Source organism: Tachypleus tridentatus, chromosome 7 (assembly GCF_004210375.1).
Source record: "Tachypleus tridentatus isolate NWPU-2018 chromosome 7, ASM421037v1, whole genome shotgun sequence".
NCBI lineage: Eukaryota > Metazoa > Arthropoda > Merostomata > Xiphosura > Limulidae > Tachypleus > Tachypleus tridentatus.
Genome location: NC_134831.1, coordinates 69391464 through 69412764, shown reverse-complemented (window position 1 = coordinate 69412764; position 21301 = coordinate 69391464). Strand labels below are relative to the sequence as shown.

Genomic DNA, 21301 nt, shown 5'->3' with positions numbered 1-21301 from the left:
TATTAGTAACCTTGTCAAGTATAATGGTCATCTTTTATACTGTGCAGTGTGCAGGAATAAATTCATGTGGTAGTTAATTTATGACACATTTGTCTTTATTCTATTAACATTTTGAAAACTGTTCACAACACCTCACTTATACAAACTACATGGAAACCTTGAAGTATCGTGGCAACAAGATTACTTTGTGATTGCATGTTGACAGCTTTCAGGTTCACGTAATCAGACATTACCAATTTGCAAATTGAACAGTCCACATAAGTGGTTGCAAAAATCATCACCCCCATCGAGTGTGAAAAATCTACGCCCCTGCTCATAATCACATATATTACATACAAAAGTACAAAAATCAAATACACAGTTATATAGGATTGAATGCACCTAACACTATCTGTTATTGCTCATATCAAAGGACACACAATAATGTAACGTTGCGAACAAGGACGAACAAGTTTAGAATAAAATTGAAAGAAAAAATTGACATCATTTACGAATTACATATCTGGAATAATCAAAACTTATTTTCTTTCTTAACTGACCCTTATGAAATGACAACAGATTTAAATAGATATTTTTGGCTAAACAAATTTTCCTAACGGTCATAATACAATATTAATAAAAAAAAACATACACTGTAGTCTGTCATCTTATCTTAATCCTTATAGGAAGCCCTGTACAAGAATTCGCCGTTTCTGATTCATTGGTACTGGTTTTTGAATGATAAAGGAAATAGTGTCGAAAACTAATGTCCAAAAGGGTTGAACCATTGGACACAGGCAATATAAATATCTCATTGTTTCAATGTCTTTACCACAAAGTGTACATAAATCAGTATCATGTTTTTGCATATGAACAAGTGTATTGTTCGTCATTAAAGCATTGTGATAAAATAAATAATCCACATCAGCAAAGACAAAGCCTTTAAATGAGTGATAAGTATATTTATGTATTTTTTCCCAGTTAGTATCTCTTAAAATATCTTTCCATGCAGCAATTTCTTCATTAGCGGGGATGGAGTTCCGGTATATTAACTTAATCAGGTTTTTAACAGGAAGATCATTTAAGTGAATAACACTTTCGCCATCTGAATCACACATCTCAAAAATAAATTTTGTTGTACCTGTAATTGGGGGAATTTCTCTTTCAACCAAGTCTTTCCATTCTTCTGGAATAGTATCATATAACTTTTTGTAATACTATCTGACTTGAACAGGTATCACACTTTCAGATACATCCTGACATAACTCTATAATAGTTTTTAAGGGAAGCCAACGTGGGACAAATTCGTAAGTGAAGTCCCTTAAGCGAATTAGTCACGCGTTAATAAAATTTTTATTATAGAATGTGCTTAATCCCATAGTGGGAACAAAAACATTGAGAAACAGTGGTTGCCAGAAAACAATTTCTGTGTTATTTGAGAAGATTCGACGACACCTAACGAGCGTTTTACATGACTCTCATACTTCACAATAAAATGTAGAAACATCTGTCGTGGGAGAATGTCACAATACCTCACATCGTGTCCAAGATTTAAATCACCATACTTACCTAAAAAATGGGCAAAGAGGATAAACAGAGATGGAAATGTGTTATAATCTACTGATCTGAAGGACCATTTTAACCTAAACGCCGCCTTTTTCATCTTGACGTCTGTTAAATTGAGACCACCTTTGTCTTTCGAAGATACAACCACGGTTCTATTGGATGGCTGGAATACTATCAACATATCACCGACTGAAAAGCTATTTATAAAAGCAAACCGTCCGAAACAACTGTTATGGTATGAGATGGCTTAAGTTGGAGAAGTGTAATTTTTCATCAATTTTATTCAAAATCACTAATCAAAATCACGGTAAGAATGTTTTAACATTATATTATTTATTTATTTGAATACCATACTTACCTATTTATTGTTTTCTTAATACATACTATGTATACTATATAAATGATATATTATATATGTCTAGCATTAAGTGGTTGTTTGTTATACTTTGCAGTACGTACTATATTTATGGGTGACAAGTATTTAGGCTCACTTTTATCATATACGAGGTCTGTTAAAAAATACGCGGACTGACGTCATAAAACAAAATGTACTTTATTTGGAAGTTACAGGTCTGGGACCCCTTCAAAGTACTCTCCTCCCCAATGCACACACTTATCCCAACGGTGTTTCCACTTGTTGAAACAGTCCTGGTACGCTTCTTTTGTAATGTCCTCCAGCTCCTTCGTCGCATTTGCCTTAATCTCGGGAATCGTCTCAAATCTTCTTCCTTTCAAGGGTCTTTTGAGTTTGGGGAACAATAAAAAATCGCAAGAAGCAAGGTCAAGTGAGTAGGGGGGGGGGAAGAACAGTGATCGAGTGTTTGGCCAAAGACTCGCGAGTTCTGAGGCACAAATTTCGCAGCAACGCGGTGCATCTTCAATTTTTCGGTCAAAATCTCGTAACAAGATCCAACTGATATCCCACACTCTTCAGCAAGCTCCCAGACAGTCAGACGTTGATTTGCCCGCACTAGGGTGTTAATTTTGTCGACGTGTGGGTCGTCAGTTGACGTGGAAGGACGTCCAGGACGCTCATCATCTTCAATGGACTGTCGACCATCCTTAAAACGTTCATGCCACTTGAAACATGCCGTACGCTTCATAGCAACATCACCGTAAACCGTGTTAAGCATAGCAAAAGTTTCAGTCGCAGAATTTCCAAGTTTAACACAAAATTTCACAGCAAGTCATTGCTCCTTCAGGTCATTCATTCTGAAATCCGCCAAACGAAAAAATCGCACTTCATTTAAAACCGCGTAGCTAATACACAAATGAAGATATCTGCAATCGGGAAATGGCGTCATAATCAGCTGATCTGTGCAAACCTAGCGACACCAAGCGGATTCCCCTGGAACCAACTGGAACCGCGCAATTCAAACAGTCCGCGTATTTTTTGAACAGCCCTCGTATGATATTGCGATTAAATAAATAAATAAACACCTGAAAAACAGTTTACAAGCAGATACATTTCGTATTATATTAAAAAAGCGAGAGAAAATATAAAAAGTATTCAATAAAAGTTTCCAATACTGGAATATTTCGAAAACAATAGAATTGTTTAATACGATTTAGGACAGATGTAACAGGTTTCAGCCTCACAGGATCCTTGCGGTAAAGCCTTCCCAAAACTGTTTGTAGTGGAGAGATTGTAAGAACGTAAAATGGTTTCTTTACTTCAGGGCCGCGCCTGGCCTAAAAAATTAGTCTGTATATCCGAAGGTTAGCGATTTCTCATCCTGTTGCTACAAAAGTCGTGTTCCGTACACTTATGGCGGTCAAGTCCCACTATCCAATTATAACAACCAAAAAGTTGTAGGTAGATGCTGTTGTATAGCCGTCTTCTGTTGTCTCTGTAGGTTCAAAATTAAGGATAGCTTACACAGATAGCCCTTGTACAGATTTTTTTGCTCGTATCATAAATACACTATCTTCACGCGTAAAGAAAATATTTAACAATTAATGTGTGTCATGGTACCATCTAGTGGTCCTATATAATTCTGCAGTTGGTTATATTCAGAACAACCTGTGCTTTACGATGAATTAAATGTATGCTGAATTTTTTTTCTTTCAGAATTATACTTTATGAAGGTTTTATCGGCTTTAACGTATTGTACATATTTATCATAATAAAATTTTGAGGGGGTTGGGGTTAATGGAGATGTGCTGAATTTATATGTTGCACAGAGCTAGGTTAACGGAAGCATCGCTTTTACTCTATGGTAGATGCTTCAGTTTACAAGTCTGTATAATATTTCCCTTCATGTTTGTGTTTTGTAATCTTAATATACACAGACTACACTAACATCAGACAGCCTAGTAAATAAACAAACCAAACTAGTTATACTTTGACTGCTGCGAAAATCTCCAGACAGTACTCTTCGTATCGTTTATATTTTTATGTTTCTGTTGTGGTTAGGCTGCTTCATTTACGGACCGATATCGTTCAAGATCCACACACACACACATCGGTTCTACAAACAAAACATTAACAAGATAAATAAGACCAAGTAAACATTAAAGATATGAAAATTTTAAGTTATTAATCGAAACAGGGTCAAGCTAATTGGTCTATCAATACGCATAGGATTAGCGTAGTCCAAAAACTGAGAACGTGCCAGACTGTGGATCTGAAGATATGATCTAGGCCGCATGGTTTTTCAAACTATATGCTCCGCAGAGGTCTTATGTTCCGCTATAGTTATCTGGGGATCATCGAGAAAATTTTAGAATGTTAAAATGTTTCCTAAAACTTTAAAATTGAATCAGAATACGCTATACAAAAAAGTAAAATATATCTTTAATACAACACGTTTATCGCGTATTGGGCTTTTAAGTATTTTATTCTGCCTAATGCCAGACGATTTTATTTAGCTTAGGGAAAGTTCTCAAGGTGAAAGTGTTAATACAATCTCAATTAACTTCGACATTGCCTCACTTGTTGCTAGTAGATATGGCACAATCTAAAGATTGCATGCGTCATTGGAGATGCACGATAGCCTAGTAATTTTCGAATGAAACATCGGTCAACTCTGTGGCGTGATGTCAGCTTTGAAAAGCCACATCTGAATTAGCGGCTAAATCTCAAACGAAATGAAACATGACGTCAAATTTGAAACATTGTGAAGCAGTATCAATTGTTTCGATTTCAAAATATATTTATGTGAAGTATAATTATATTTATGACAATTATAATTGGTAATTGTTAGGTTAGGTTAGATTCGTTGTAGTTTAATTAGACAAACTTGGTACCAATGAGCTGCATGACGTCATGTTTCACTTCGTTCGAGATTTAGACGCTCGTCAGATCTGGCTTAATATTTTGTTATTTTGCTTAAACATTTCTGTTAAAAAAAAACAAAAGAAAATAATAGGTTTCCCTTTATAAAAATATATTATTCTAGCGGCCTAGCCATTTTTTTCCACGAATCTTTATTTCTGACTTCGTTATGGCAACATTGATCTTAGGTCAGCATTTCATTGTATGATCATAAAACTCAAGTGCTTGAACGAGTTTTTATTAAGAAGCTATTTTGTGTCAGTGAAAATACTTTTGAAGTGCCAAAAATATAAAATATAATTACTAATTAGTTGTTACCCTTATAATGGATAAGTGGCTGAGTATCAGTAATAAATCTGATACGAGTAAAAATCTTCCTAGGCCTAATACGAATTCATCGGCGTTATCGTCGTGTGCAAGCACTTCAATGCAGGATGATACAAGTAGTACCGAAACAAAGAAAATAAAGTGTGATGAAAGTTTATTGAATGTAGTTTTACATGGACAGGTAATGAAGATAAACCTAGTGGATTGTGTGTTGAATGTGAAACAATATTGAGTAACAGTAGCTTGCATCCAGCAAAGTTAAAACGGCATCTAGAAACCAAACAATTCCAATTAAAAAATCCAACTTCTGTGTATTTCAAAAGAAAGTGTTTTCAATTGAACGCAAGGAAAACTACATTTCTTTCGTTTGTCCATCAGCACAACAAAGGTGCTGTTATTGCTTAATACCGTGTTAGTTACCGCATCGCAAAAGCAGGTGAAGCTCATACAGTCGCAGACAATTTGATAAAACCACGCACAAAAGATTTGGTAGAGTGCACGATTAATGAGAAATTTCTTGAAAACATTAACTCTGTGCCTCTTTCCGACAACTCGGTTTCTCGAAGAATCAAGGATATGTCAGCAAATTAACGGAGTTAATAAAGAGAGTAAAAACGAGTCCAACTTTTTCGCTTTAGATGGATGAATCAACAGATGTCGCAGGTTATACGATGTTGCTTGTGTTTGTTCGCTATATTCACGAAACTAGTTTTGAAGGCATGCTAATTTGCAAATCATTGCCTACGCAAACAAAAGGTGAAGAAATATTTAAAGTGATTGATTTATTTATGGAAAAACCTGAGATCCAATGGCAGCTTTGCTCCGGTATTTGCACTGATGAGGTTGCAGCTATGATTGGAAAATTTTCAGGCGCAGTGCACGCATAAAAAAGAAAAGAAGACTTAAAAGAGGTATTGGGTGATGTCATAAAAATAGTTAATTTTATAAAATCAAGACCACTCAATGCGGGGATCTTCAGTTTACTCTGTGAGGATATGGGAAGTTTGCATAAATATTTGCTACTTCATACTGATGGCTTTCTCAGGGAAAAGCACTTACTGTTTTACGAACTGCGTGAGGTGATAGGTTTCTTTTTATCTGAATGCCATTTTAAACTTGCATAAAAACTAAGAGACAAATGTTAGATACAAAAAGTGGCTCACCTTTCGGACGTACTTGCGTATCTAAATTAAGTGAATGCTATAATGCAGGGTACTGGGGTAACGTACTTCAAATCTCAGAGTAAAATGGAAGCACTTCATCATAAGTTAAAACTTTGGGGTGAATATACACTTATGGAAAAACTTGATTGCTTCGAAAATCTCAGTGGTTTTTTTACTTATGAAATTTCCTTAAGTGAAGATGCAAAAGTTTCAATCTTCCAGCACATATCTGATTTGTGTATAATTATTGAGGAGTACTTTCCTTCTCATTTAGAAAAATTACTTTGAATTCAAAATCCCTTTGTTGATTCTGCATATACCAATGATTTTCCTTTGAAAGAGAAAGAACAGCTTATAGAAATTTCAACTGATTACACCCTAAAAACAAAATTTCAGCAAGAAGAAATTACATAATTTTCGATTCAAATGGCCATGGAATACCCTGAAATAAGTAACAGAGCTTTGAAAATTTTGACGCGTTTTCCAACAACATATCTTTGTGAGCAAACATTTTCACTGTACATAGCTACAAAGACCAAATTTAGAAACAGGCTAAATACTGATGATGATTTGAGCGTATAGGTACCAACCAAAACTCCAAATATTGAACTATTTTGTGAACAAAAGCAAGCCCATCCGAGCCACTAATAAATAAATAAGTACACTGTAATTTTACTGATGTAAATTTTGCAAGCAGAAATTTTTGAACAAGCAAGTAGAATTAAAACTTTCTTTGAATATTGATATTTTTAATAAATTTATATTCTAAAAGCTTGAAATAAAGTTTATCTGGTGCTAGTGACTAATTGTTTCTAGTTTTAGTGTTGTGTTTTTTATATTAAGGCTCCGGAATGTTTTCTCTTTCTGATGTGAAGCTCCGCAGGTCTAAAAAGTTTGGGTACCCTTGATCTAGAGCCTTGGCCATCAGGGTCGAAAGTTTATATTTTTAAAACTTCTCAGATCCAATTAGTCAACAATATTTTAAAAAACCTGACACGTTTGTATTGGTAGAAGGCTAAGTATTGAAACGGCACCAAAATATTCGGAATGACGTTTGGAAGTGGCCTGGCATAGCCAAGCGCGTAAGGCGTGCGACTCGCAATCCGAGGGTCGCGGGTTCGCGCCCGCGTCGCGCTAAACATGCTCGCCTTCCCAGCCGTGGGGGTGTATAATGTGACGGTCAATCCCACTATTCGTTGCTAAAAGAGTAGCCCAAGAGTTGGCGGTGGGTGGTGATGACTAGCTGCCTTCCCTCTAGTCTTACACTGCTAAATTAGGGACGGCTAGCACAGATAGCCCTCGAGTAGCTTTGTGCGAAATTCCAAAACAAACGTTTGGAAGAGGGGGAGGGTAAGTCAATTTTCGAATTGTTTGTCTTAAAATACATAAATGCAAGTACTTTCAATTTAAAAAATAATATTTTCACTGTTTAATTGTATTTTGTACTGGATAATAAAAATTGAGATAAGTTTACTTTCTAAAATTGTAACCAAATACATACTACGTCTGAAAACGCCAACGAACAGTACTACTCATACGGTCTCACAGCGAAGAGTGCTCCGAAGTGGATTCATTGTGTTGATATCAGAGAGTTAACTTGAAATATCGATGTGTTTTTGAAACAAAATAATTGCGTGAACGAGAAAATTACAAAATATATAAGAAAATAAACGAGGTGAAACACTCGCCAAACTAAAATACGTTAATTGTAAAACGAAAACGTTTCGGGCAACAGTCTGTCATCATGTTGCCAGAGACAAGAAAGGAATATTAGAAGATATGGGATAAGAAAAACGAACAAAGAGACACTAAAATTATCCTGTAAAAAGGGAACAAAAGAACAAAGAACGTATGGCTCAAGTGTTCGAGATCACATTCTTAAGTAACAATAACAAATAAAAGTATGGGGAGTAACGCACACTAAATATAAGATTTAAAAAAATCATTAAAATATAGTTAAAAGGAAAGTAGTAATTAAATAAATTAACTAAAGCAATGGTTGTTTTGAATTTCGCGCAAAGCTACACAAGAGCTATCTACGGTAGCCGTCCCTAATTTAGCAGTGAAGCACTAGACGATAAGGCAGCTAGTCATCATCACCCACCGCCAACTCTTGGGTTATGCTTTTACCATCGAATGGGATTGACCGTACCATTATAACATTCCCACGTCTGAAAAGACGAGCATGTTTGGTGGGACGGGAATTCGAACTCGCAACCCTCAGACTGCGAATCGAGCGCTCTAACCACATGGCCATACCGGGTCAAGTGAAACAACATACAAAAAAGCAACAAAATGGTTAAACACAAGCATTGAATGACGTTGCCCAGCGAGATACAACAGCAAATGAATAAAAACGACTGCATATCTTGGGTGCGACTTACCAAACAGAACACTTTTTTTTTTTTTGCCTTTATATTCATTAGCTAATAAATGGGCTTGGTATAACAAACAAACTCGAGTGGTCGAACTGATGAATAAGAAAAAAGAATTCGCTCATTGAACCACATTGTTAACCCTCATCAACACACCTTTGAGAAGTTATGTCATGGAACACAAAGGATCCAACTGCACACCAGCAAAAAAAACAACAAAAAAAAACCATTACAGTCAGCTCTGTACCGAAATTCCAAAAACCAGTTGAAGTACAACTTTTATTAGGGTTAGCATGCAATGTGAATAACAAATACATATATACATTCTGGAGGAGGTATGTTGTAAAATCAAGAAATTTCAAAACTACATTGTTCCTCAGTACACAAAAAAGTAATATTAAACCATTTCTTACACAAAGAAAAACTAACAAAGTTTTATTGTAATCGTACATTCAAGTCATTATTCGCCATTATATGACGAGATTACTACAGTACCGTAAAATTCAACTCAAAGGAAACTGAAACCTCGAGTCTGACTAGTCCCCAGCACATACGTATCCGTATATTAGGCTGTAGATGGAAAATCCAACAAAAAGGTTATTTACAATAATTATCAAATGAAGTTTCTATGAAGTAAGACATTATAAGCAGTCATTACAGAGAACATTTGGTGAGGAATGAGGTGTGCATACATTCTTACCACAATTATTTTATATATAAAGAGACGAGATGATACTGTGCTACTTTAATGGATTATTCTTTACAATAGCTTATATAGTGAAATAATAGTTTAGAAATTTGTTTTGTGTGGTATAAGGCGAACTGCACATATATAGTGATAGTACGAGGCCTTTGTGGACTCGGGATAAATGTTAATATTAAAGCTACGTCCTCTGTCTCCATGTGTCGAAAACAACAGTGTCGTATTGATCCAGCGATTCTGTTTTGAAATTACGTTAACTGATATAAATGTGTAATGATTATGTAATAAAGATATCCAACCGTTGGGATCCACGTGGACCTCAGGTGCGTTGATGAGGGTTAAGCAAACAAAATGAAGTTATGATTAAAATACTAGTCAAATATAAAGGATAGTGGATGTGTGGAGAAGGGAAAATGGATAAATTAAAAGGGAAGGGTAATTATTCATTCATTTCAACCAGGTTAATAGCATTTTATTTAAGAATGAAACAATTTTCCCGGCGTTCTCTTTGCGTTACAGTGAAGAGGACACATTTAACTCAACTATAAATAAGTCGGAGATGCAGTGTAGAGTTATTAAAGTGTCTCTTTATGGGTTTCGTAATTTCATTATTTCTTGCATATGATCACGTGAACATCTAATGGTGATCTGTATGATTAACTTGTAGTACGTCACAATCGTTACAGCTCACACAATGTATCAGACTTGTAGTAATGCACGTGAATGACTATTGTACTTGGAATCTCAATTTTATCATGTTGGTAACACACGAGTGGACGTTCTTTAGAATATTTAGGGTTTATTGGGTCGTAGATCAGGGTATTGAAGTTTTGTTCGGTGATATCTCAAACCTTAAAGATAACAGGATGATAAGTAAAGAAATTTTGGGACGTAGGACTTCTATAATTGGAAGAATTACTTACATGTAAAATGAGAGCTAATCATTACGAAAGTATTAATACTGTATATAGTCCTTTTACTTGTACGACGTTAAATTAGGCTGAACATTCGATTTCGTCTTTAAATCAACAGAATGTGGTTGTATGTCTGGAAGATTCGTGGTAACTGTATCATTAGTTTGGAAACGGTTCCACATTTTACTGACGACAATTTGAGAAATTTGTAGCTAGTTCGCAATAGTCTGCTTTTATTGGTCAGTTTTCATTGGTATAATTAGTTACCATATTCAAGAAACATCTCAACGTCTTCTTTGAGGTTTAGTCAAGTTAATGAACAACCTGGAGCACTTTAAAGTATTTGAATCGCTTTAAAGCAGGACCGGCCCTTGGGGTAGACGACGCGTGACGCCAAAATCGACATTACAATTAGTAGTTCTTATCAATATTACAAGGGCAGGGTTGCCGAATACAAAGTTCTCACAAACCATTGTTGTTGTTGTTGTTTTACAACACAGTGCAAATCACTGTGGTATGGGTTTTGTTTTTCTTTGTCATAGTTAAGTGCTACAAATTTTGTTTGTCCTTTTATTTTTTTAAATCAGTTAGAAACAAACTGACAGATTAAATAATTAATGCAACTGCCACCAACAATTTACAATTATCTAAAACAAAGTAAAATATTAAAACTACCTACAGCTAACATAGTTAATCTAACTGTATCTGTTTAGAGTTAATCGAACATATCGTTTATTTTTTACAGTTTGTTTGTTTGTTTTGGAATTTCGCACAAAGCTACTCGAGGGCTATCTGTGCTAGCCGTCCCTAATTTAGCAGTGTAAGACTAGAGGGAAGGCAACTAGTCATCACCACCCACCGCCACCTCTTGGGCTACTCTTTTACCAACGAATAGTGGGATTGACCGTCACATTATACACCCCCACGGCTGGGAGTGCGAGCATGTTTAGCGCGACGCGGGCGCGTACACGCGACCCTCGGATTATGAGTCGCACGCCTTACGCGCTCGGCCATGCCAGGCCATTTTTTTTTTTTTTAGAGGTTTATGCAAAGCTATCAAACTATTCAAGGTTATCTGTGGTAGCTGTCACTAATTTTGAACTGATAGAATAAAGAGAAAACAACTTGTCAACAACAGTTGCCGCCAATTCTTGAGTTATTCTCGCCTTACTGAATAGTAGAATTTGACCGTGCCCGCATAACCCAAAGTGCGGAACATTATTATTACAATAATTGCTGTGAAGTAGTTATTTCGCTGGGGGATTCATTAAAATCATCTCGATAAAATAATTCAATGTTCAGTCCATGCAAATAATAAATTACCTTATTTCTTCCTTAACCTATCAACAGGCTTGAACACTAAAACGTGTAGGGTTGTTTATTTTGAATTTTGCACAAGGCTACATAAGGGTTAGCTGCGCTAGCCGTCCCTAATTTAGTAGTGTAAAACTAAAGGGAAGGCAGCTAGTCATCACCACCCACCGCTAACTCTTGGGTTACTCTTTTACCAACGAATAATGTGATTGACCGTTACATTATAACGCCTTCGCGGCTGAAATGGCGAACGTGTTTGGTGTGACGGGAATTCGAACCCGCGACCCTCAGGTTACAAGTCGAGCCCCCTAACCACCTGGCCATGCTAAGCCCACGAAACCTGTAGGAGATGATTATAAAATATCATTAACTTCACAACACTAACGTAAAATTAAGTTTACTTCTGTCACTTCACAGCTGAAACGAAAACGCATTGACTCAATCAACCAAATGGAAACAATTCTATGAACTTCGTATTTATAATTTACCTTCCAACGTACTAGAAAATTTGACAACAAATCCTTTGAACTTTCTAGGGCAACACTATTAAACCTTTCAATCTTGATATCGTTCTAGCTATCAAACAAATTACAACATTAAAAATATGGTTCATAACATCATTTGATAACGGATAGCAAACGAAGACAATACTTAGTACGGCACGCTAACCACTAGGCCATGCTAGGCACTCAAAGATTTAGAAACTAGAATAATTGTCGATACTGAAACCAACCTACAATAGACTAACTGGCGAAATATCGATGTTATGTTACGATGTGAGAACTAACAACCACATCATGAAAATATAGAAGGTTAACGAAAAAACAAATTAATGCAATTTATGATAATTCATACTACGACTTCGACAAACCTATATTTATCACGTGTCTAAAAATATACAAAGTCCTAAGATTCTTAACAACTACCTATGTTCAGTCCGAGTTCGTGACGTTGTGTGAATGATTTACGAGAAATTAGTTCGAGGCAAAAAAACAACAACAACAAAAACGTTATAGAAAGTATATAATAAAACTGGTATCCTTATGCAGTTAATTTAAGTTACAGCATGGAAATTTATCATAATCACCGAGACTGGCATCCATAGATTTGGTGGATAATGACCTAAGTCTACGTGTTATGAATTAAAAGTAATCTATGTTACTACAAGAACTCGACAGAGGGCACAGTGTAGAAAGCATTTGCTCAGTCCGCAACAAATTTGGATGCATCTAATACATGCAAATTAAGATAACTGCAAAATCACCTTACTACACGATTTTAAGAACAATTTCATACCCGTTTACAAATTATTTGATCTCATCAGGAATATTAAGTGACAGGAATGCTGGAGCATACAATTCTACATTGTAAGAGGCCAAAAAAAAAAAAAAATTAGTTGGATTTGAGACACGCTTGGGGTCCCCTACCCTAGCGGGTTGTCCCGCACTCTATAATTTGTGTGAATTCTGAGCGTAAAGTAGAATATTTAAGACTTGTATACATAACAAAAGTTCAGTTCAGAGTTCAAATGCAAAATGTAGTTTATTATCGTGTTTCTGGAAAAATCAGTTTAAATACGACTCCAAATACATCTTTCTTTATTAGTCATTAAATAGCATTTATGATTAATGTTATTAAGTTGTATTCTTATTTGTTCTTAAAGTGAAGTTGTAATTACATAAAAAAAAGATTGATTTGGTTTTGTTTGATCTGGATTTATCCAAAGCTATATATATACAGCTATACGAGGGTTACATGCACAAGCCATCCCTAACTTAACAGTGAGATTACAGGGATGCAGCTATTCAACACCACTGATTGCCAACTCTTGGGCTACTCTTAACAACTACCAGTAAAATTGACTGTCATATTGTAGCTCCCCCACAGCTGATAAAGCGAGCACTTTCGGTAATGGGATTTGGATTCGCAACCCTCATATTGCGAGTAAAGCTTCTTAACCACCAAGAATTTAGAGATATTTTATCACCAAGCACATTAGTACTTAGTAATGTATGAGTGAACTGAGAGAAAAATGGCCGCTGCATTCAACCTATTACTCTGTGATGCTCACAAGTAACTGTTAAAGTTGAATTATAACCTTATTTGAGCATCTAATTGCCACTATCGAATGTTTCACAGATTGTATAACAGTAGTATTATTCTGTTTTCTATCACACGTATTTTTGTGGAAAATAACATAACGCAAAACTACTACTTAGCAGTGAGTTCGGTATATAAACATGTTATTTTCAGGTTTTATAATTAATAGTTACATGTTTTGTCGTTAGATGGTAGCACAAATTGTTATCATATAACGACCATTTGTAACTTATTGCAAACATGGAATTTGCCAAAACAATGAGTAAAAATAAAGAAAGAATCATATAAATTAGCATTCGAATTATTAAAGAAATCGATTATTTACGCAAATGACATTTGTATACACGATAATGATGTCGACATTTAAAAACATTCTCAATTATCAAAACAACACATAATAAAACAGTTCACTTTTACTTAAATTTTCAGTGGGGGTCGAGCTCAGCAACTGTGTACGTATGCGTAGCATCATACTTCATGGCCTGGTCTCTGTATTAGGTCCTCATTATTAATAGACATCGCCATATTATGTGGTGGAGTCGATTGTATGCATATACGAGGTCTGTTCAAAAAATACGCGGACTGTTTGAATTGCGCGGCTCCAGTTGGTTCCAGGGAATCCGCTTGGTGTCGCTAGGTTTGCACAGATAAGCTGATTACGACGCCATTTCCCGATTGCAGATATCTTCATTTGTGTATTAGCTACGCGGTTTTAAGTGAAGTGCGATTTTCTCTTTTGGCGGATTTCAGAATGAATGACCTGAAGGAGCAACGACTTGCTGTGAAATTTTGTGTTAAACTTGGAAAATCTGCGACTGAAACTTTTGGTATGCTTAACACGGCTTACGGTGATGTTGCTATGAAGCGTACGGCATGTTTCAAGTGGCATGAACGTTTTAAGGATGGTCGACAGTCCATTGAAGATGATGAGCATCCTGGACGTCCTTCCACGTCAACTGACGACCCACACGTCAACAAAATCAACACCCTGGTGCGGGCAAATCGACGTCTGACTGTCAGGGGCTTGCTGAAGAGTGTGGGATATCAGTTGGATCTTGTTACGAGATTTTGACCGAAAAATTGAAGATGCACCGCGTTGCTGCGAAATTTGTGCCTCAGAACTCGTGAGTCTTTGGCCAAACACTCGATCACTGTTCTTCCCCACCCTCCCTACTCACTTGACCTTGCTTCTTGCGATTTTTTATTGTTCCCCAAACTCAAAAGACCCTTGAAAGGAAGAAGATTTGAGACGATTCCCGAGATTAAGGCAAATGCGACGAAGGAGCTGGAGGACATTACAAAAGAAGCGTACCAAGACTGTTTCAACAAGTGGAAACACCGTTGGGATAAGTGTGTGCGTTGGGGAGGAGAGTACTTTGAAGGGATCTTAGACCTGTAACTTCTAGATAAAGTACATTTTGTTTTATGACGTCAGTCCGCGTATTTTTTGAAGAGCCCTTGTACAGCGAGATGGGATAGAGTTGGAAGGTATGGGTTCCATAAATACCCCCTTAACATAATTCCAGGATTTTTAGGTATTTGTACCATCTTGAAGAAACCGTTCCAGCTTCACCAGACTTCCATTTAATCCAAAATTAGAGAAAATGTAACCTGATACAATATTAACAATACATATTACCATTGAATTACAATGATTTTCATTGTAATTGTTATTTTTGAACCCATATGTTACACGATTAAAAATTGCAATTCAAAATTTCAATGTAGGTACAGCATATTAAGGACAACTAAACGCTTCTATATTTCATACAAAACTTTAAATTTTGCAGACAATACTAACTGTACTCTGCAAAATAAAGAAGCAAACTTGTCTTCTGTACACAACATTTTTATCTTAAGATTGAACACTGCTATTCCCTAGATCATTAAAATGTTTATTGCCTGTTATAAAAAGGCAGGAATTTAAATGAAATGTGTGAACACAAGTCTGATTATGTGTCTCAAGATGGCTGGAATGGGCATTAAAACGTTAGTTAAAATAAAATACAAAACATCTTACTACCTTCTTGAGTCATCTGAAGTAGGTCGAGACGTTGTTTTCTATTTTATCTTAATAAAAGTTTTAATATTTATGCCAACCGTCTTGATACAATTTCACTTCAAGTTTTTTTTTTTTTTTACATCACGAACAAGTCGGATTAGTACAACATATGAGAGAAGAAACTACCCGTGAAAACCACGAGAATCATTAGCTGCACAAAAAGAAACTTGCACATTTTGTTTGAAACGCCGTTTCAAACATGATCTTGTCAATTTTAAGCAAGTCTATGTAGTCAATCATGAGAGCGCCCCCTCACAAAAACCTCGATGTAAATGCAGTCACTGAAAATAAATTTTCAAAAAGTGAAAATTACCTAATTACTTCGAGCGACGCTTTACGTGCCCTTTCCAATTTTCGTGAAGTAAGTAAATCCGCCATGAGAGCTTCATATTATTATTCTGTTAGTTCGCTGTAGCTTCATGTTTAAAAGTTAACAATCTGAGATATACCTATCGCCCTCAAACTTGCCGCTAAACCATTGGAGAACACGATATTGTTTTCAACGGCGTCTTACACGCTAATACTAATTATCAAGTCAATCGGTTTAGGCAAACTTGAGAGACCCTCCCTTACACTCTCTTTATCCCCCATTTATGGAGTCCGTTTACAGCTGCCCCAAGCAGCACTGCGATATGGCTGCAGATTTATAATGCTAGAAACTGGAATTCGAAACCCGTGGTGGGCAGAGCACACACAGCCCAATTTGGAACTTTGTGCTTAAAGTGCAAAAAACTGTTCAGATATACCTCGAGATTTTTCATTTCTTTTTATGTTGTAAGAGAAAATTTAAAAAAATCAAAATACAGAGATATAAATATGTATAACAGTTATACCAACCTATCACAATTCTGTGCACATTTGTGAAGTTGTTTCGAATAAACGACCACACATATACATTGCTGGCCAAAATCTTAAGGCCAATGAACATAAAAAAATATGCATTTTTCATTGTTAAACTCAACCACTTATTTGAGTGAAGATTCGAAAGATGGAAATAAGAAAAGGGAAAACAAAAATTAAAACTTTTTTAGCATTTAATAGGAAAAATGTGAACACTATGAAATTAGCCATACTGAAACGAAGCGTTAATCGGTAAACACGTAACGAAATTTAGTCATTTGTGTTCAAGCTTTAGCGTTGCCAACATCTCCCACTGACATCTCATGTGTTATATTGGGTAAAAACATGGCAAAGGTATGGTAATTGTCGAGCTGCAAAAGCAAGGTCTCTCTCAACGTGCCATCGCTGGTGAGATTAGGCGTAGTAAAACTGCTGTTACAAATTTCTTAAACGGCCCTGAGGGATACGGAACGAGAATTTCAAGTGGTCGGCCCAAGAAAATTTCGCCGGCGTTAAGCAGGAGGATTCAACGGGTTGTCCGGCAAGACACCAGCCGATCTTCAAACCAGATTAAGGCCCTTACGGACGCAGAATGCAGCTCAAGAACAATAAGACGGCATCTACAAGAGAAAGGCTTTAAAAACCGCAAACCGTCTTCAAAGGCCACGCCTCCTTCCACACCACGAAACAAATCGGTTTAACTTTACTGAGAATCACCAAACATGGGACGTAGAAAAGCAGATGAAGGTTTTGTTCTCTGATGAGAAAAAATTTAACTTGGATGATCCAGGTGGCTTCCAACATTACTGGCACGATAAGGATATCCCACCAGAGTCATTTTCTACACGACACAATGGAGGAGGTTTCATCATGATCTGGGGTGCTTTCTCCTTCCATGGAACAATGAAACTTCAGGTTATATGGGGGCGTCAAACAGCAGCTGGCTACATTGGCATGTCGGAGAGAGCATCCTTATTGACTGAAGGCCCTCGCTTGTGTGGAAATGACTGGGATCTTTCAGCAGGACAACGCTGCAAACCACAGTGCCCACAGGACAAAGGACTTTAATTTTGTCTTTTGATAAAAAAAATCGCTTTATTCCCTTAACTGACGCACCCTTCCTTTTTCTACTCAATGACTTACACTGAGAAAATGACTCAAATGCAACGCTTTGAGTAGACACGGTCACTACGGTGCGAGGGAGTTGCCAACTAATGTTTTTAGACTATCATCAATTGATACATGAGATCATTAATTGGTGATGGCCACCTTTTTTGTAGAAAAACGTCAATAGGTGATAGCCGCCATTTAAGGGTTAAAGTGAAATAAAATCTTAGAAAGTAACTTCTACAGATAGGGTTGTGTGGAAAGTTTCGATTTATGGTGTAAAACTGACCTCGCCATCCTCCACGGAAACTGTAGTGTCAGACAGTAATAAATAATGATGGTCAGAGAATAAGATCGCTCAACATTGGACGAAGTGGTTCCGATAGCAGCACACGAACTAGAACGTCATTCTTGTTAAATGTGATTAACCTCAGTATAGCTTAGGTAGGTATGCATGTGGCCTAACTTAGGCAAGGAGTATTTCATATCCTCTTCTTAAATTTGCGTATATGAAAGAAAAACAGATGTGATGCACTTTAAGTAATGTACATGTAAGGTTAAAACGTTACCAACGAATGTCTTGAAATTATTAATTTTTATCCTTCTGGAGTAATTCACATGCTTACAAAAAAACAGCTTGGCTAATTTTGACGAAATTTTAAAATGGTTTTGCGTTATAACCATAAAAGTCGAACTGTGTAATTTTATCACTTTAAAAATTTAGAAATAAACAATCCTTTAAAAATATATATTCTGGCTATATCTTCATATCGTAACAGCAAATTTGAGCCAAAATGGTATAACACATTCTCTCTGTAGGAGAAACGAATTTTCTTAGTTCATCATTGACCCGTTTTTAGCGAAATACGTGCATACATTTAGATGAATTGTTTTATAACTGACGTAATTACTTTTCCACTATTACCTCAAAAAAAAAAAAAACGTAACCATTTATTTTTTACGTATTTAAACATCTTCTATTATTGAATTTGGATTGTTTTCCACGTAAACATCTTCTGTATCTTCCAATCTTTCTTATAATGAACATATGCCCTAAAACTTTTTGAAGAAGTTACAGACACCATCAGAGCTTCCAACACATGCACAGAAACTGCTTATGGGTCTGCGATTTTGTTGATTACCAGATCTATAATGTATGGTCACCACACAACAGATGCTGCCAAATTGTAGTCAGTACTACTAATTAATGCTATAATTCCCAAGTATTTCACCCAACCTTTGCAAGTTTTTTATATTCAGTGTTGTGAAAAAAAACAAAATCATTGGATGTGACGCAATACCTAGACCCAGCCAATAGTAAGGTATGTAACGAAGTCGATAATTTGAAGGTTAATTTTTTTCTCTAATTCATGTATAAGAGGATGGGAATATTTTATTATGTGTGCTCTTAATGATCAGTGTACACCTAAGTATCATAAAAAGTTGTTGCACCTCAGTTAACTACGACAAATTAAATTATCAATTTGTTTTCATTTATATCGCTTGTTACAATGTAATTAATATGGGCAGGTCAATAAAAATGCGTTAAAATATGTACCGCCATTAGTTCTAATACTAGTATGTGCTGTCGCCAATTCGAACGTAAACGTCTCAGAATGTCAGTGCTTTATTCCACCAGATCTTGGGTTCTTTTTTATGAGGTCCGGCATGGCCAGGTGGTTAGGGTGATCGACTCGAAATATGAGGGTCACGGGTTCGAATCTCCGTCACGCCAAACATGCTCGCCCTTTCAGCCCTGGGAGCGTTATTATGTTACAGTCAATTCCACTATTCGTTGGTATAAGAGTAGTCTAAAACTTAGAAGTGGGTGGTGATGACTAGCTGCCTTCCCTCTAGTCTTAACACTGCTAATTTAGGGGCGACTAGTACAGATAGCACTAGTGTAGCTTTGCGCGACATTCGAAAGATACAAACTCTTATATGAACGAATAATCATGTATATTATATAACGAACAAATGTATTTTGCAAGAAGATGGGGATAAAGGAGAAATTACAGATAATGCGATATTAGTTTTGACCTCACAGCCACATGACTAATGACTGTTGAAAAACTAAACACTTGTGAAATAGCTGCTGATAAATTGCCCTTACTGCTAGATAACATTGAAAGATGCGTCACAGTAACTATGTATTCAACTTAAATGTATACTCAGCTAATGGCAAATTTCGGAAGATAAGTTTTATAAACAAAGATATGCTTTTGAACTTCCACCACGGTCCTGTTTCTCAAATCCCCTTTTGGACCGTAAATGCCAAAACCTTATCGAAAAAACAAGTATTCAGGCCAATATGAAAGTGGTTGCACATTGTGTTTTGTAACAATCATAACACAACAGTGCTCAAAAATAATAAAAAATGCAATTGTATCAGCTGTTCCAACACACGTTTTTATATAACAGCGGAGTGGAAAATCTATATTGTAACAAGAAATACAACATAACCACAAAACCGTTCCGTGTGTTAGCTATAGTTGAAAAACAACTATTAAATACAGTAAAAAATAAATTTATACATTTCCTGATCTATTACCAGCTCGAAATAAAAACAAAACCACACGAGTAAAAATATTTCATACATTCAACTTGGATCCATTTATAACGCATAATAGAAAGGTCGTGTCTTAAATTCAAAGACAAATAATGCTTAGTAATATCCTTGTGTATACTCTTATAACAAAGTAGAAGACACACATTACAATACTGCAACAAAACATGTCACCATATCATTCACAAGTTAGTGGTTACAACAAAATACAGATTATTATAGGTTCTCTTGTGACAATTTCTAACAGATACATGGCTAACGAATAACAGAATAGAAAACTTTGTTCACCTGTATTCAAACTCGGTGCCTCTTTCAGAAAGAGTGACTGATGCAAAACAGACGCCATCCGTTTCACACGTGTTGTTTGTGTCTTTTCCGCAGGTGTTACAATGGCACTTCAAAGCTGAAACGTACAAGAAACAGTTTAATATTAAAGAACACACACGTAAACATAGGGGAATGAGTACCTCATTCAACCAGTTCTTGAGTTCATTTATCTTTACGAAATCATATATACAAGTCCAGCGACAAAATGTATTTGAGGAAAACTACAATCAGTATATTAAAACAAAATTCAATATTTATTTGGTTAACACCAGACAATGCTTCAGATTTACTTATCTGAATCCTGAAATGATATTCCATTTATGAACTGGAACAACAGAGAAACGATATATATTCCAAATATTACAGAAAGAGTTACTTCCGTTTTAATTTGTTCCATCAAAATACTATGGATTTAAGAAAAAAATACATGTGTGTTGGTGTGTACTTTCTTAATTAATTATATATACATGTTATCAGGTTCATTCAGAGGTTCAGAGAGGCCCGGGCTACTTCTATCTTTTGAGGTTCCTGGCTATTAATTAATAAACAAACAACGATTAGCCCAAAACAAAAGTGAAACATAATTTGAATACTTTTTATTTATTTACTTTCTATCCTTTTCTGTGCATAACAACGAATTGCGAAATAAGTTATCTAGACTTGAAGTCCGGGCTAATTGAG

The 21301-nt window shown here is 36.0% G+C and overlaps 1 protein-coding gene across 1 annotated transcript in view; it reads right to left on the bottom strand.

The window, feature by feature from the left end:
• LOC143255911 (TGF-beta receptor type-1-like) overlaps positions 1 to 21301 on the bottom strand; it is a 116953-nt gene that overhangs the window by 42943 nt on the left and 52709 nt on the right. The window contains exon 2 of the mRNA XM_076512333.1: positions 20582 to 20696. Within this exon, the coding sequence (XP_076368448.1) occupies positions 20582 to 20696 (115 nt within the window). The remainder of the gene's footprint in view (positions 1 to 20581; positions 20697 to 21301) is intronic.